The 18,492-nt window shown below is 33.3% G+C and overlaps 1 protein-coding gene and 1 pseudogene across 1 annotated transcript; both read left to right on the top strand.

The window, feature by feature from the left end:
• The first annotated feature begins 4,379 nt into the window (after positions 1-4,379).
• LOC149540715 (glutathione S-transferase F9-like) lies at positions 4,380-6,014 on the top strand (annotated as a pseudogene).
• A 3,174-nt stretch (positions 6,015-9,188) lies between these two features.
• On the top strand, positions 9,189-17,204 carry LOC149540714 (glutathione S-transferase F9-like). The gene is made up of 4 exons (XM_089799698.1): positions 9,189-9,335; positions 10,578-10,626; positions 10,711-10,944; positions 16,999-17,204. Exons 1-4 carry the CDS (start codon positions 9,189-9,191, stop codon positions 17,202-17,204), a joined length of 636 nt encoding a protein of 211 aa, XP_089655824.1.
• Positions 17,205-18,492: the final 1,288 nt, after the last annotated feature.

Here is an 18,492-nt window from a genome sequence, read left to right as displayed (position 1 = left end):
GCTCAACACTTCCTGTGTGGTCTTGTTCAAAACAACCATCTTTCTCATAACACAAACAATCCTCCACAATTTAGCAACACCAAAACATCGCTTGCTCTTTTATCACAATCAACAATTCTGTCCAACCTACTCTAATACCAATTTGATAGAGGTGGACCAAGATCTTAAATCTTCTCTAATACCAAACTGATGGGGGTGGATGGATTGGATCCACAATAATAATTAAACATAAAATACACACTATAGGCATTTACATAAATTATAGAATCATTTCATTGTTTGATCATAAAAAACATTACATTGTGCCTCTCTTTTATAGAGGTCTTTGATTGTTTTTGGAAACATCTAAATTAGCCAACATAAGACAAATAGACTTTTCTAGAATTATATAAACATAAATGCCTTCTAGAACCTAACCCTATTCGGTAATCCTCTTGAGATTTCTAGAATCATCTATTATGCCTTTACATTTCATTTGAGGGGGAAATTACATTCCAATAGAGTTTCATTGAGCATTTTGACTAGAACCATGACCTTGTGGTTATCTTGCACCCAGGAAATACGGTGCGGATGTGAGTGTTTCTGCCTTTGGATTAGCTTCAACTTTGTGACCATATTTTCTGACAATAGATTATCAGTACTTCCACCATTAATGATCATATCACAACACTTATCTTCACATTTTCACCTTTTGCACAACAAGCTCCTTCTTTGGTCAGGTTCATCATCACCACTCAACAAGACTCTTCTATGAAGTAGGACCTCTACTCTTACAACATCTTCAAAATGTGATGATTTGGCATCTTCATCAACATGTGTAACTTTGGCTTGATCTTTTGTTCCCTAATTTGTCCTTCCTTGGTGTTGGAAACATTCAAATGCTATATGCCCTCCTTCTCCATAGTTAAAGTATTTTCCATGGGAACCTCCTCTTCCAAATCCCTTCCCTCTTCCTCATCCTCTTTGATATATATTTTTATGATCATGGAAATGATTTTAATTGTTTCCCCTTTGGTTCTGACTACTACTACTCATCTCATCCTTTCTCTTTTGATCATCATTTAGACCACCATAAGACTATCCACTAGTTCTTCCACTACAACCTTTACCACTATTTTTGTTATCAAAATTTTTTCTCAGCTTCTCCTAAACTCTTAGGGAAAATTGGTGTGCCTCCTCAATATTGTTCATTCGAACCAGGCTCAATTCCTCTGAATGCTTGGCCTTAACCCATTAAGGTAACATTCAACTTTCTACTTATCAACTTCTGCATGGCCATTTCTAATAAGAACTCGGTAGAACTCTTTAAGTATACTTTTGAATAGATCTTGATTACCTTTCTTCAATCCTTGCATTTTCTTTAGCAGATTCAACTCATAATCCACAAGAATGAATTCTCTTAAATTTAGTTATCATTCAGTCTCATCTAGTGATTTTGTCCTTTTGTCTTCAATTTCGCTCCAACTCATTGATCCAATTAATCAAATCCTCTGGGTTAAGATTTCCCAAAAATTTGGGAACCTCAACTTAGGTCTTTTTCCAATCTTGGAGATGGCCTTAAAAAGTCTCTCTTCCTTTGGGTTTAGAACTGATTCTACTTCAACATTTTCTTCTACTTTGTCCTCATCCTCACTTTCATCTCTTATGGCAAGGTTTATTCCTCTCTGTATTTGTTCTTCCAATGCTTGCATCTATCTTTGGAGGGCTCTAAAATCCTTAGGTGTAACACCTACAACCCTCACAATCGATGATCTATCTACATGCTTAGCCCAAACCATGGTCCTGGTGTAACTATCTCATAGTTGGCAATCTTTCCACCCACCCATGAACTCCATCTTTGATGTCACTTGATGAAGGGTGCTCCCCTTAATACCTTATCCACATAATAGAAAAAAAGAAATAACAATGATTTGCGAGAATAAAATATGGGTTTCTTATTATCATTGCTAATACAAAATTATAAAATCTAGAATTACAATATGCTAACCCACATGGGCACCTTCATTACAATAATTTGCAAGACAAAGCTGCGAACTATCACCCAAAGTTGTCCTAGACAATGTTCGAGCATTTCTTAAATAGGAAATTTTATGCCACTTGGGAAGGTTCTAGACACTCAAACTTAATACATAGGGCTGACTAACCCTAACAAAACATATAGAGTCAGCCAAATACACCTTTGACATTAATTTTAGAAGTTTTGGCCGAGCCAACTTCAGAAGGACATTAATCTCGAACCATTGCTCTAATTAGCTATTATAACCACTTTTCAAAAACCTCAGCTCTTGATATATAGGCATGAATCAACACAAGCACCCATCCGCCATGTTCTTAGGCCTCATCCGAGCACATTTAAGCCTTCAACAGTGAGCCTAAAGTTTATTTACCAAAATTACAAACCAAAAATCCATAATAAATCCATGAATACACATGATCTGGAATTGATCCTCAATTGGTAGGTTGATATATCCAAGATGAGTATCCACCTTTGAAATTAGTACATTCCAAGCTCGTATGAATGACTTACTAAGTAGCGAGCCTCCACAAACAACAACTTTGCATTAAGACAACCCTTATAATTCAAACAACTGAAATGAAATATTTTTGGTTGATGCAAGATTGCTCTTACACTTAGGATGCTCTTGCATCATAAGGATGTTTTGTATTGAATTTTGGACTAATTGAGGGAAAATGTCAACAATGTTTGTTGGGGTCAATAGCTTGTAACTAAATTTATTGCTCTTTGTTATCAGTAAAGACTGAACCTAGGATTTTAACTTAAAATTACTATCTCTCACTTTTGAACCATTGAAAGATAGAGGTCTTGAGTAGAGAGGGAGGTAGGTCAATGTACTATAGGATCCAATACTCAATAGTTTTTCCACTCATCATATTCAAGCCAAACTCAATTTGTTGAGGTTAGGCATCTAGATGTGACCAGCCTAGATATTGTTAATAGTTTCAATAATTTTTCTTTTAAACAATCCATCTCAAGAGCCAAATTTATATTTTTCTTTAACCCTCTTTTACCTTGTTTTTCCATTTTAATAAACTCAAATCTATCAAATGAAAATCCAAACTCCTTCTTAAAACACAAATCTGAAAACCTTTGTTAACATCAACTATTATCATCAAGTTTCATACTTACCATGATTCATATCAACACTCCTCAATGACAGTGATTGTGATATCTTTTTATAGACTCAATGTGCTGTGTAAAAACTTCAATGTTTTCTTCACAACAATAGTCTCTTTCATGGAAACAATAGAAATCCTCCACAAATAGGTGCCTCCAATAAGATGCTCACTCTTTCTTTTGATGGGAGCAATGACTTTCTTCTTCTCCAAACAAATTTCTTCACACCAACAATTCTTCAAAACTTCCACATGATCTGACTCATTGGCTAGACAACAACAATCATATACTTCTCTATTTCAAAAGATATTATCTTCACCATATGCACTTCACAACTTGATTGCACCAAAATATCACTTACTCTTTTATAATGATCAATAATTCTGTTCAACTGGCTCTAATACCAAACTGATGGGGGTGGATGGATTGGATGCACAATGATAACTAAACACAAAATGCATAGTACAGAAACTTATAGAAATTATAAGTTCATTTCATTGCCTGATCCATTGATTAGCTGCTTGTATCAAAAAATAATGACATGATACTCCCAATTAACCTGGCTCTAATTCATCCATCACAGATGGTGATAGGATTTTCTTACACTGGCTCTGATACCACTTGTAGAAACTTAGGACAACTCTGATACACCTTGTGAAAGGTGGATGGACAAAATACACCAAGATGGAAAAATACTCAATGTGTTGCGGCATTTTGTCCATATCAATTACATTTTGTCCGTATCAATAACATTACAAGATGCCTCTATTTATAGAGGTCTTAGATTATTTTTGGAAACATCTAAGTTAACCGACATAGAACAAATAATATTTTCTAGAATTATCTATGACTTCTAGACCTTTACCTAACCCTATTCGTCTATCCTGAAATTTCTATAATCTTCTATTATGCTTTTACATTTCATTTAAGGGGGAAATTACACATTCCAACAGAATATGTGATGACACAGTCTTGCATAAGTAATGACATATTTTACATTGTAGAAAAAGTTAGAATCTTTGTTTGTTTAATAAAAAGTTAGAACATTGGATGGATATTAGTCGATCAAGAATGCAGTGAATTCAGCCCACATAATAGAATAAAGAAAAAGAAAACATAGTGTTCTCAGCACATATATAGATGCATATGTGCTCATATGTATCCAAAGAACAGGCTGTGTATTGCTGATTTGTGATATTGAGAAAGGACCTGTATAACTAGTTTGGTTGAAGAGTGAAGAAAAATGGTGGTGAAGGTGTATGGGCCTGCTTTTGCTTCATGTACAAGAAGAGTATTAGCTTGTCTGGTGGAGAAAGATATAGAGTTTATTGTTGATGTGGATATGAGTAATGGTGCTCACAGGACTCCTGAATATCATGCATTGCAAGTATGTATACATAATTCTTTATATATCTAAATGAATTTAGAATCATTTGTAGATATTGATATAATTTATTTGAGTTAATGATGTGAAAGTCAATGTTTTAGATTTAGTTTGATGAAATAGTACGAGAACAAAGAATTTATAGAGAGAAAAATATTATGATTTTTCTTTCTTCTTTTGTAATCTTGTTCTTTTCTGGAATCATATAGTTGGATATAAAATATTTGATGATAAAAATATTACATTCAAATCAACTTTACAATATATTTTCAAGATGAGATAGTGGTTCAGAGGAGAGAAAAGTGATAGTTAGAGAACATAGAAATGTCATGATTATTTCCTCTTCTTCTATAATCTCCTCCTAAAAATGGACCTATGAGAGATATTGATGATGGAAACATCATATAGTCAAATAAACTTTATGAATTGTTGTAGGATGGGATATCAAGAGAAGAGATAAATACCACATTTTCCTTCTCTATAGCCATCTCATCCTGAAATAGATCATGAAGCTGAATGTGAGATATTGATGATAAAACCTTCACATAGTCAAAGCCAACTTCATGATCTATGCTTAGAATAAAATAGCAAGAGAAGATAAAGAATCATAGTGAGATAAAAGATAAATTCTATGATTTTCTCTATTTCTCTCACAATCTCATTCTCACAATAGATTAAATCTAGATATTAATGATAGAAAATTCACACAATCCAATCAACTCCATAATCTATGTCAAAATATCATAGAAAAAATAAAATCATTATAAGTATTTTTCTTTAATACTTCTACCATCTCATCCTTTGAATAGATAGAACATAAACTTGAATCCAAACTACCCATAATAATAACTTCATAGATTCAAATCTCAAAAACTGTATAACCTTAATAGAATGTGGAAAGTCATTATTTCTAACTATTGCTCCTGTTTGCAATTGGCAGTTCAAGATGGGGATTTCACCCTTTTTGGTAATCATTTTGATCTCCTCCACAAGTATCAATTTGAGTATCTAATAAACTAGAAATTAATAATAAAAAAGTGCTTCTTTGTTGCAGAATCAAGGGCAATAATAAGATATTATGCAATGAAATATGAGGGGCAAGGGAATCCACTGTTGGGGGAAACTACTGAAGAGAGAGCACTTGTAGAACAATGATTAGAAGTGGAAGGGCAAAATTATGCAGAGCCAATATATAAGTATATGGGTAATTTATTTTTCGCTCCAAAAGTGGGACTTCCTTTGGATTTGAAGGCCGTTGACAAGGAGGAGCTCAAACTGGCCAAAGTGTTGGATATTTATGAAGATAGACCGTCTAAGTCTAAATATCTTGCTGGGGATTTCTTCAGTCTCGTAGATCTTAGCCATCTTCCATTTACTCACTATTTGGTAAATGGGATAGGGAAGGAATATATGATTAGAGATAGAAAACATGTGAATGCATGGTGGGAGGATATCTCCTCTCGTCCTGTATGGAAGAAAGTTTTAGAGATCTAATGGAGAATGTTTTAATCCACTTTCATTTCCTAGCAAGTTAGGAATGCTTACCTTCATTTCTCAGCAAGTCAGGAATGCTCTTCTTGTTTTTAGTTCACTTTCATTTGCTACACTTTATGGATTTTGTTTTAGAGTGTGATTGGATTTGGATTGGGGATTTTTTTAATTGTAAGATCATATTCAGTGATCTATTATTACAAAGAAATGAAGAAAATAACAAGTGCTACACGCTGTCTCATAGTTTTAATTTAATCAGTAAATACATAAATGTTTTTAAAAATCAAATATGTATTAGTATTTGGAGCATTATTGAAGACTAATTTAATATTGCATAGAATTCTTACATGCAAAATATAATGTTCATGGTTTGAGAAATATTTGCAAAAAAAATATCAAAGATTTTTTAATCATATTGTTTAGATTAAAAAAAATCATTTTAATTATTTTTTGGAAGTAAGAGTCATTTGCCTATATTTTAATTGATAGTATTTTATATTTGTATTATAAATTTTTGTTTTGTTTTCAACCTCTATTCTAAATTAATTAGAGCACCAACAATACTTGCTAAAATATTTCCTTTATTATAAAAAATGTATTTTAAAATTTTTTCTATTTTTGTTCTTTATACAATATAAAACAATCATTAGTTTATCTCACCTCGTAAAATTATCAAAATGTGTATACTATTATAAATATACTAAAGCCATTTAAATGATAAACTTAATAGGAAACTTATCTCACAATGGGAAGTTATAAATAGAACATATTTTTTCATTTAAGAGATTAATTTTTTTAATTTTATAATATCCTTTAAAACTGATATGTCCTATCCTTGTAGAATATTTAAATATGTAAAAAGAACAATTATTTGTGGATAACAATTAAAGAGTACTTCACTAATTTTATGAGTTTTTCAAAATTGATGTTAAAAATTGGTTCAATTTAAAATACTTTTAAAAAAATAATAGTGAAGCCACACTTAATTTTTTTTTTTGGTAAAATATTAAAGTAGAAAAGATAAATCTATAAAGTATTTACTGCATAAATCTTGCCTAAAGAATAGCAAATGGGTCCTATAACAGAAAACAAAATCAAACAATTAAACTTGAGAAAAATAGTTATATCTAATTGGTGAAAAATAGGAGAGAGTGAATGCAATAGGGCAAATTCAATGTTGTGGCAAATACAAGTTGCAATAGATTTTAAGTAAAATTCATATATAAGAAATAGAATAATGGAAATGTAAATTATTGTGAGTAGATTTTAATTCTTATAAATCTTATAATAAGAAAATATAAATTTTGAAGAGTGAATATCTAAAATTTATTTAAATATAAATTTGATCGGTAAAGTTGTAGTGAATAGTATCAATTTTAGAAGTTTTATTTTTATTTAAAAAATTTAAATTATTTGGTTGAATTATGATAGAACTTATTATTAAGCAAAATTAAACAATATTTAATGATCTTTCATTATAATTTAAATAAATAGAAATCTATCTTGAACCTAAATTTAGAATCAATTTTCTTATTCTTATGTAAATATAAAATTGTGTAAAATTGAAAGTGGTAGTGGATAATATGATTTTGGAAATCTAACTTTAGTTAACAATGAAATTATTAAATAAAGATGTGAAATGTTATTATTTAAAGGAAAAAAAACTAATATCTAATGATTTATTATTATTTTAATGAAAAAATTTAAAAGACAAGAGCCTACAACACAATTATTACTTGTGAGCCTGTCATATGACTTCGAACCTATCAATATATATATATATATATATGTGTGTGTGTGTGTGTGTGTGTGTATATATATATATATATATCTACAGGTATGTATGTATATATATGTCTATGTATATATGTATCTACATATACATATATATACATACATACTTGTAGATACACACAGACACACATATATATATAAAGAAATTTAGAATTAGATAAACTGTACTTTTTGTATACATTTTAAATATTTTTTCTTTTATAATTGTGATAAGCAAAAATAAATTTGTAGTAAACAAATCATTTATTTTAAGATTTGTTTAGATTGAAATTTAGAAATAATCTCAGAATGTAAAACAAAAGTATCTTTACTTGGAAATCAGCTTGAATAAAGCTGTACAAATAATTTTTGTAGAGTATACACACAATTTATTTAAATGTAAGGTTTGTTTAGATTGAAATTTATAAATAATATCAGAATGTAAAACAAAAATATCTTTACTTGGAAATCAGCTTGGACAAAAGAAAGGTCTCTTAGGTTTTACATGATTTAAAAGATTGTATAATCTTTAATGTTATTTTGAGTGTTTTGATTAAGTAAAAACAGATTTTGAAAGGTCCCAAACCTTGTACAACAAATCTAAAGATATAACAATATAAAACCTAAATACAATAGTGTGAGTCACCAAACAAATGTTATTTTGAGTGTTAATATGAATTCTAGTTGCAGAAATTAAATTGAAAGTGATAGTAGATAATATGATTTTGGAAATCTAACCTTTACATAATAATGAAATTATTAAATAAAGCTGTAAAAATAATTTTTGTAGAATATAGAGACAGTTTATTTAAATGTAAGGTTTGTTTAGATTGAAATTTAGAAATAATCCAAGTATGTAAAGTAAAAGTTTCTGTACTTCAAAACCAGCTTGAACAAAGGAAATGTCACTTATTTTATACATGATATAAAAGATTGTATGATCCTTACCAGGTTCAACCCTTTTAACGTCAACGTTATTTTGAGTGTTCATATGAACTCTAGTTGCAGAAATTAAGCCACATGATTAGTAAGTTCCAGGTGCTTAAATATTCCCCAGCCTGAATTGGTTATGCCTTCTTTAATATAACCGTTTCTACTCTTGCATGCATATCCAAAACTAAGACATTTATTTCCCAACCTTAAAATTCATAGTTTCCATTTCAAATCAGTTGAAATAGTTTTATCCTTATCCTTTCTTCTTCAACATATCCGCTCAGTGAGATATTTCATGAATAGCTAATTCTTTCACAATAATTTTGAAATCCATTTCCTTTGTTATAAAAGGAAACATTGTACTTCAAAATTCATGGTTATCACATATTGGAATCCCAATGCTCATATGGACTGAATTGTAATATTGAGATAAGACTGGTATAACTAGTTTGATTGAAAATAAAAGGAAAAATGGTGGTAAAGGTGTATGCTCCTGCATTTGCTTCATGCACAAGAAGAGTATTGGCTTGTCTGGTGGAGAAAGATATAGAGTTTGAGATTGTTGATGTGGATATGATCAATGGTGCCCACAAGGCTTCTGAATTTCTTGCATTGCAGGTATATTATATGCATAACTCTGCTATCATTCTTATTGCCATGATAAATAAATTTAAAATCATTTCCACAGTACCCAAGTTGGTATTATTGCTTTCCGTTCATTTTAAAAAAATTAGCTTTGTCAGTTTTCTATTATCAATGCTTTGGATTCAGTTTTACAATCTATCGTTAAGATGAAATGGGAAGAAGGAAGAAAAACTAGTGAAAGAAAGAAAAGCATCCTGATTTTCTTTTCCTTTGTCCAAATGTTATCCTCTAATTATAGATCATGAAGTTGGATATAAGACATTGATAATGAAAATATTATTTCATGTCTATTCTCTGGATGAGATAGGAGTGAGGAGAGAAAAATGATCGAAGAGAATAGAGAAATATCATGATTTTCCTCTATTTTCTCATTGTTTCATCTTAAGAATGGATTATAAAGTTGGATAATATCATACACTCAAATCAATTTCATGTTTCTTGTGATGATGTGATAGTGACTAAGGAGAGAAAAATCATAGAAGAGAATAGAAAAATATCATGATTTTCTTCTCTTTTCTCACAATCTCATCTTAAAAATGGATCATGGAGCTGGATGAGATATTAATGATAAAAATATCATACACTCAAATCAATTTTATGTCTATTGTCTGGATGGAATAGTGATTGAAGAGAGAAAATTCATAGAAGAGAATAAAAAAAATCATGATATTTCCTTTCTTCTCTCATTATCTCATCCTAAAAATGGGTCATAGAACTGAATATGAGATGTTGATGACAACAATTTCATATAGTCAAACTAATTTAATGATCTATCATTTGGATGAGATTGGAAAAGAAGAAAGCAATATCATGTTTTCCTCCTCCTCTCTTGCTATTTCATCTTAATATTGGATCATAAATTTAAACCAGAAACATTCATGATTAAAATTCCACATAGTCAAATTAACTTCATGATCTTTTGCTAAGATGAGATTGTCAAAGAAGAGAGAAAACCATAGTGACATAAAAGAGATAAGATAATTTCCATCTTCTCTAACTATCGTATCTTCACAATAAATCAGATCTGAAATATTGATGGTAAAAATTCACATAACATATCAACTTTTTGATTTTCCCAAGCTCTTTCGCTATATTATCCTCAATCCAAAATATAGATAATAAAAAAAGCAAACATTCAAATACACAAAATTGGAAAGCCTGTTATAGACTATGAAAACTTATTACTCTAATTATTGCTCAAGATTGCAATTGTAGCCCTTTGGAAAAGTACTAGCAGTTAAAGGTGGGGATCTCAATTTCTTTGGTAATAATTTCGGTAGCCTCCACAATTATCAATTTGGGTATCTACTAAATTAGAGATAAATTAAAAACTACTTCTTTGTTGCAGAATCAAGGGCAATCATAAGATATTATGCAATGAAATATGAGGGACAAGGGACTCCACTATTGGGGAAAACTCTTGAAGAAAGAGCACTTGTAGAACAATGGCTGGAAGTGGAAGGGCAGTATTATGCAGATCCAATATATACTTTGGTGGATCATTTTTTTTTCACTCCATTAGTGGGTCTGCCTGCAAATTTGGAGGCCGTTAAAAGAGACGAGCCCAAATTGGCCAAATTATTGGATTGGTAAAAAAAAATATTAACTCAACTTAAAACTCACAACCTTAAAAATTTCTCAAACCTAAAAAATCTACTTAGCACATAAAAGTGCTGAGTGCCAGTTTTGCTTGGCACCTTAAGGAGTCGAGTCGCAGTGCTCGACACGTGAAGGTGCCAAGTGACCAGGTGCCGAGTGAACTCGGCACAAAGAGGAGCTCGACACAAGAAGAGAAAATGCTTGGCACAAGAAGAGAAAATGCAGTAGGTGTCGAGTGTTCTGTTTCAACTGAAATATTATAACTTAGAAAAAATCCAATGTGAATGCTTTCACCATTAAAACTAGAGAGCCAAAGCTTTATGCTTCAAAAACAAAACTTGTCAAATACAACATTTAAGGGAAGAGTAATGGATTCAAGTATTCCTATTTTCTTTACTATTCAACTTGATTAAACCATTACAAAATTTGGGAGCATTCGGCTTCAACTAGAAAATTCTAAAATAACCCTAAACTGATAATACTTTAAACTTCAATAAACTTTTAAACTTGCAGCTCTAATGTCTGCATACAATGGTGCCTGGAGCAATCACTACTTCAACAGGACAAAAAAAAACTACAACTAACTCACAGAATGAACAGAGGAGTCACGTGTAATTGGAGACACTGAACATAGTTCCTTCTGTCTCTGCAACAAGTGGATCTGCTGACCACTTTCTTCTTCTTCCTTTTCTCTGCTTTGCTGAACTGAATCTCTGAATAATCTGACTGAAAATTAAAATGAATTTGTCACATTCCATTTCCCCCCTCATTTTTGATTTCAAAAATCTCACCCACCGTATTTATGTTTTTATCTGTTCTGGACGTTAGGGGGGTAGGTGAGCATTTGGCTCCAGGGAGAAATGACCACTACATTTAATTTTTCAACACTCCCCCTTTGTCCCGAGCCAAACTAACAAGGATCATCTCTGATCCAAATCAATTACACCAAGACACTCTCTTAGGTGTACAAAAGATCCAATGCCTAAAGGCTTAGTAAAGATGTCTGCTAGCTGTTGCTCAGACTTGCAAAAATTCATCTTGATATCCCCATTCTCCACCAACTCTCTAATGAAGTGATATCTGATCTCAATATGCTTGCTTCTCCCATGGAAGACTAAATTCTTGGACAATGCAATTGATGAGATGTTGTCACAATAAATTGTGGTTCCATCCTCTTGCCTTTCATTCAAATCTATCAAGATCCTTCTTAGCCAAATTGCTTGACATGCTGCTCCATTTGCTGCTATGTATTCAACTTCTGCTATAGATTGAACAACAATAGGTTTCTTCTTGGATGCCCATGAAATTGCACCTGATCTCATATTAAACATGTATCTGGAAGTGCTCTTCCTATCATCTATACTTTCATCCCAATCACTATCTGTATAACCAACCAACTTGAAATCATCATTTGCAATATACAAAATCCCAAATCTCTTGGTACCTTTCACATACCTTAGGATCCTCTTTCCCACTTGCCAATGGGAATCCTTTGGTGTTTTCATAAATTTGGAAATCAGACTTACTGCATGTATTAGGTCTGGCCGAGTTGCAGTCAAATACATTAAACTTCCAACCATACTCTTGTATAGTGTTGGATCCACTCTCTTGCTAGAGTTTTCCTTACTCAACTTCAGACCTACTTTTGTTGGTGTTGGGGCTACCTTACTATTCTGCATTTTAAATCTCTCCAAGATCTGCCCTGCATACTTTTCTTGAGAGATAAAGATGCCATTATGCATTTGTTTTACTTCTATGCCTAGAAAAAACTTCAAGAGACATAGGTCTATCATTTCAAATTCACTTTTCATGGCCTCTTTAAATTCACCAATTAGAGCCTTGTCATTACTAGTAAAAATAAATCATCTACATACAAGAAAACAATCAAAACATTTCCATTTTTCACTTTGATGTAAAGAGTGGGCTCACCATTGCTTTTGCTAAAGCCATTGCTCATTAAATATGAATCAGTCCTACTATACCATGCCCTTGGAGCTTGCTTGAGCCCATAAAGAGCTCTCTTCAACCTATATACTTTGTTCTCTTCACCTGCGACTTCATAACTAGGTGGCTGCTTCGCATATACTTCTTCTTTCAATACACCATTTAGGAAGGCAGACTTCACATCCATTTGATATACCTTCCATTTGTGCTGAGCTGCAATTGCTATGACAACATGCACAGTTTCCATTCTTGTAACTGGGGCATAGGTCTTATCATAATCTCTTCCATACTGCTATTTGTGGCCCTTGACTACTAGCCTTGCCTTATGCCTATCAATCTTGCCTTCAGCATTGCATTTGGTCTTGTAGACCCATTTCACTCCAATCACTTGCTTCTTGGGAGGCAATTTAGTTAGCTCTCATGTCTCATTCCTCTCTATAGCACTATTTCCTCATCCATGGCATTACACCATTTCTTCTCAATAACTTCTTCAAAATATATTGGATCACTATGAGAAAATAATGCAAAATTAACACTCTCATCATAATCTTCATACCTTTCATCTTGGTATAACTCCCTAAGACTCTTAGTCTTTCTTGGTAATTGGGAGGAAAGTGTAGGATCAAAATCTTCATTGCTGCTGCATTACCGACTAGCTCAGTCTTCACTGGTACTCTGCACTGACACTCGATCATGCCTAGAGGAGCTCGACAATGACTGAACTTGCTTGCCTTTTCTTCTATTTGCTCCTTCTTCTTGCTGTTAATCAGTGTCTTCTTCACTCATAATTGGCACTTTACTAGAAGTGCTTAGTGACTCATCAGTTGGACCATACCAAGACTAATTTTCAAGAAATTCCACATCTTTTGAGAGAGTCATCTTATTGTTCAATGGATCATACAATCTGTATGCCTTTGATTCTAAGATGTACCCTATGAAAATGCACTTCACACTTTTGTCATCCAATTTTTTCCTTTGCTCTTTAGGCACATGTGCATATGCAACACATCCAAACACCCTTAAGTGTTCGAATGTCCATCTTCCTTGTGACCATGCTTCCATTGGAATTCTGTCATAGACTGTCTTTGTAGGACAACTATTGATTAGGTAAACTGCTGTTGCCACAACCTCTCCCCAAAAATCAGTTGGGAGACCTTTCTCTTTGATCATGCTCCTTTCCATTTCAACAATGGTCCCGTTCTTTCTTTCAACCACTCCATTCTACTGTAGCGTATAGCTGACTGTGAGCTCTTTCTTAATACCATGTTTCTTGCAAAAATTTACAAAAGAATTGGAGGTATACTCCCCTCCTCTATCTGATCTAAGGACTTTCATATAATGTCCACATTCTCTTTCAGCCTGGGCTTTAAATTCTACAAATTTATCAAATGCTTTAGATTTATTCTTTAAGAAATACACCCATGTCCTACGACTGAAATCATCTATGAATGTCATAAAATAAGTACTCCCCCCAATGGAAGTAACTTGCATAGGACCGAGTAGGTCGGTATGCACTAACTCTAATGGATATCTAGCCCTCCTAGAATTTCCAAAATTAAAGGGAAGCCTATGTTGCTTACCCAAAATACAAGTCTCACACTTGTCACATGAATTTCCTATACGTGGCAAACCTTCTACCATTCTTTTATTTGACAATAAATTTAAACTAGCATAGCCTAGATGACCATACTTGAGGTGCCATAGCCATGAGGGATCTTCAATCACACTCCTTAGAGCTGATTGTGTGGGAGGTGCAGCACCAACTTGAGATGAGAAACATGTCTCTATCCTCAAGGGAAACATTCTGTTCTTTGTCATTTGAACTGCTGCAAGTAACTTCTTGCTCCCATCCTTTTCATGAATGACACACCTGTCATTCTCCATCAGCACTTTATATCCATTTTGAATGAGCTGACCAATGCTCATCAAATTGTGCTTCATACTAGGGGCGAAATACACATTTTGTATTTCCTTCTTTTCACCTTTCTTGGTGCAAACCATAATAGATCCTTTGCCCACTACTGGTAGGGTTCCATTGTTATCCATTTTAATCTCAGATTTGAAACTCTTGTCAATGAATGAAAACAAGGTTTCATTACCACTCATGTGGTTGCTACATCCACTGTTGAGGTACCAAACCTTAGGGCTTCCTTCTTCACCAACATTACACATGAGGAAGGCAATGGCATTGTTTCCACTTCCCATGTTCACATCAGCCACATTTTCTTGTCCTGACTGATCATTTTGCTTCTTCCAGCATTCATTTGCATAATGCTCATATTTGTGACAGTAGTAGCATTCTACATTACTTCTATTTGAGTTGTAGTTTTTCTTACCTCCTCTTGAAGTATTTTGTGAGCTACTTGCTCCATCTGCTCTTCCTGAGCTTTCTCCTGCAACATTTCTTTGTCCTCCATTACCTCAGCCTCTACCTCTAGAGTTTTTGCTTGAGCCATTTCTTCCTCTCCCCCTTCCTCTTGGATTTGGCTGAGCCTTGAATGCTTTCTCTTGGGTAGAAGAAGAAGCAGATCTATTGATCTTATGCTCATGGGTCTGAAGAGTACCCATCAACTCATCCATTGTCAAAACAGTGAGGCCTTTTGCCTCTTCTATGGTCATGACCAAATTGTCATATTTATGAGGTAAACTCCTCAATATCTTTTCCACTATCTTCTGCTCTTGATAGTCTTCTCCGTTTGACTTCAATTGGTTAATCACATTGGAGGTCCTTGAACTAAAATTTGCAACTGATTCATTCTCCTTCATCTGAAGGTTCTCAAACTCCCTCCTTATATTCTGTAGTTTTACTATGCAAAATTTATCAGTCCCCTTGAAGTTCATCTCAAGGATATCCCATGCTTGTTTTGCATAATTTTCTACTGCAATCTTGGGGAATATTGTCTCTGTCCTTGATTCCTTCAACTGAGTCTTTTGATTATTGGTGAGTGCAACATATTGTGTTGGGTCTGTCACATCATTGAACCCATTAACTAGGAACTCCCATAAATCATTTGCAACCATTATGGTTTTCATCTTCTTTCCCCATGTATCATAATTTTGTCCATTGAAGGGTGGTGGCTGCTGCCATATCTTTCCTGCATCTGTTACCATGTCAAATATCCCAAGAAACAAATGCCCTAACTCACTTTGGATGTGAGGCCTCAAAGCTCTAATACCATGTGAGAAATATTAGTAACTCAAATTAAAACTCACAACCCTAAAAATTTCTCAAACCTAAAAAATCTACTCGGCACATGAAGGTGTTGAGTGCCAATTTTGCTCGGCACCTTAAGGAGTCGAGTGGCAATGCTCAGCATGTGAAGGTGTCGAGTGATAGGCAATAGGTGTCGAGTGAACTCGGCACAAAGAGGAGCTCGACACTTAAAAAAAATGCTCAACACAAGAAGAGAAAATGTAGTAGGTGCCGAGTGTTCTGTTTCAACTGAAATATTATAACTTAGAAAAAATCCAATGTGAATGCTTTCACCATTAAAACCAGAGAGCCAAGGCTTTATGCTTAAAAAAAAAAACTTGTCAAATACAACATTTAAGGGAAGAGTAATGGATTCAAGTATGCCTGCTTGCTTTATTATTCAACTTGATTAAACCATTACAAAATCTAGGAGCATTCGGCTTCAACCAAAAATCCCTAAAATAACCCTAAACTGATAATACTTCAAACTTCAATAAACTTTTAAACTTGTAGCTCTAATGTCTACATACAATGGTGCCTAGAGCAATCACTGCTTCAACAAGACAAAATAAAACAACGACTAACTCACAGAATGAATAGAGGAGTCACGTGCAACTGGAGACACTGAACATACTTCCTTCTGTCTCTGTAACAAATGGATCTGCTGACCACTTTCTTCTTCCTTTTCTTTGCTCTATTGAACTGAATCTTTGAGTAATCTGACTGAAAATTAAAATGAATGTAGAAACATTCCCTTTTGTCACATTCCATTTTCCCCCTCATTTTTGATTTCAAAAATCTCACCCACCGTATTTATGTTTCTATCTGTTCTAGATGTCAGGGGGGTAGGTGAGCATTTGGCTCCAGGGAGAAACGACCACTGTATTTAATTTTCCAACATGGATATCTATGAAGATAGACTTTCTAAGTCTAAATATCTTGCTGGGGATTTCCTCTGCTTGGCAGATCTCAGCCATCTCCCATTTACTTACTATTTGGTGAATAAAATAGGGAAGGAATATTTTTTTAGAGACAGAAAGCATGTGAATGCATGGTGGGAAGATATCTCCTCTCATCCTGCATGGAAGAAAGTTTTAGAACTTTAATGAAGAATGTAAGCAGTAGGCTTAAACATCACACACCAAACTTCATTTTAATACTAAAAGTGTCGAATAGTTAAAGTTGACTTATTTTTTCCAAGATTAATTTTCTCCTTGGTGTATGATGTTTAAGGGTGGACAAATGTTAGTATACTCTTAGATTATGTTGGGTCCACAATAAGACTTGCTTATCTGTTACCAAGTTAGGAATGCTCTTTTAGAATGTTTTCACTGAGCATGTTTTTCTACTTTCATTTGCTACATCATACCTTTTGAATAGAAATATAAAGCTAGCTTTTCCATTTTCATTTGCAAGAGGGTAGCTTTTGAATAGCTAACATTTTGAAGACTGTGTATGGATTTTGTTAGAGTGCCATTGGATTTGAATTGGGATATTTTTGTATTGATTTTTTAAGATCAAATTTAGTGACAAGAGAAAGTAATGATAATGCCATACAACAATCTGTGGTCACTGCTGTGACTACTTATAGAGGCAAAGCAACTCAAAAATGGGCCAGACTTTAGTGGATAAAAGATGGTAATTGGGATTCTAAATTTGTCTTGCAGTACCTTCAATATAAACATAAAAGTGAATATATTTCTCCAATAAAATATGTCGATGGCATGCTGCAATATAACCATTCAAAAGTCTTTTATGAATATTTTAGAAACATTTTAATGATGAATCCAAAGATGATATCCTCCTCCCCGTCCTTGAAGAGAGTGTTGCAAGTGGAATTTGTTAAGAAAATAAATGGACCCTGATTACAACATATTGCTTGATTGTCTCCTCACTATTGATGAATTAGATGACACCCTCTTTAGCATGGAACTGGAACAAAGTCAACAATAGATGGGATTTGAGTTGAAAGTTATAGAGCTCTTTGGCCACACATCTATTATGACTTTTATAATGAATTTCATGGGGCAGATTTATCTTAGATAGGTAAACTATAGAATGGGCTCAACAATCAGCACAAAATGCTATCATTAAACTTGATTTTGATAAAATAGATGATTGCATTTGATGATCTTTTATGATAATGGTAGAGTGGCTATTAACAGTGTTCTCTTCTCAATTTCATTCATCAGGGATGCCCTCTAGCTCCCATTTTATATCTTCTTGTGGCTGATGCTCTAAGACATCATAATCTTGCCAATAAGCTAACTAGAGGAGTCTTTCTCTCATGAAGTGAAAATTTTTCTTTCTTTAGAGGTTTACTATTCAATTTCAAGTTCTCAATTGACGAAGCATAAAACTGAGCTTATATTGACAAGGTCCAATCGTCACCCT

The sequence above is a fragment of the Cupressus sempervirens genome, chromosome 9 (genome assembly GCF_028749045.1).
Source record: "Cupressus sempervirens isolate cs-2001-9-10 chromosome 9, ASM2874904v1, whole genome shotgun sequence".
Lineage (NCBI taxonomy): Eukaryota > Viridiplantae > Streptophyta > Pinopsida > Cupressales > Cupressaceae > Cupressus > Cupressus sempervirens.
Note: the sequence above shows the minus strand (reverse complement) of the source record. Positions and strands in the feature narration are given on the sequence as shown.

Excerpts from the sequence above, each read along its gene's own strand:
- LOC149540714 (XM_089799698.1), top strand. The coding sequence starts at position 9,189 with ATGGTGGTAAAGGTGTATGCTCCTGCATTTGCTTCATGCACAAGAAGA. Across the intron at positions 9,336-10,577 it reads CTGAATTTCTTGCATTGCAG|CCCTTTGGAAAAGTACTAGC; the intron begins GTATATTATATG and ends TTGCAATTGTAG. Across the intron at positions 10,945-16,998 it reads GCCCAAATTGGCCAAATTAT|TGGATATCTATGAAGATAGA; the intron begins TGGATTGGTAAA and ends AATTTTCCAACA.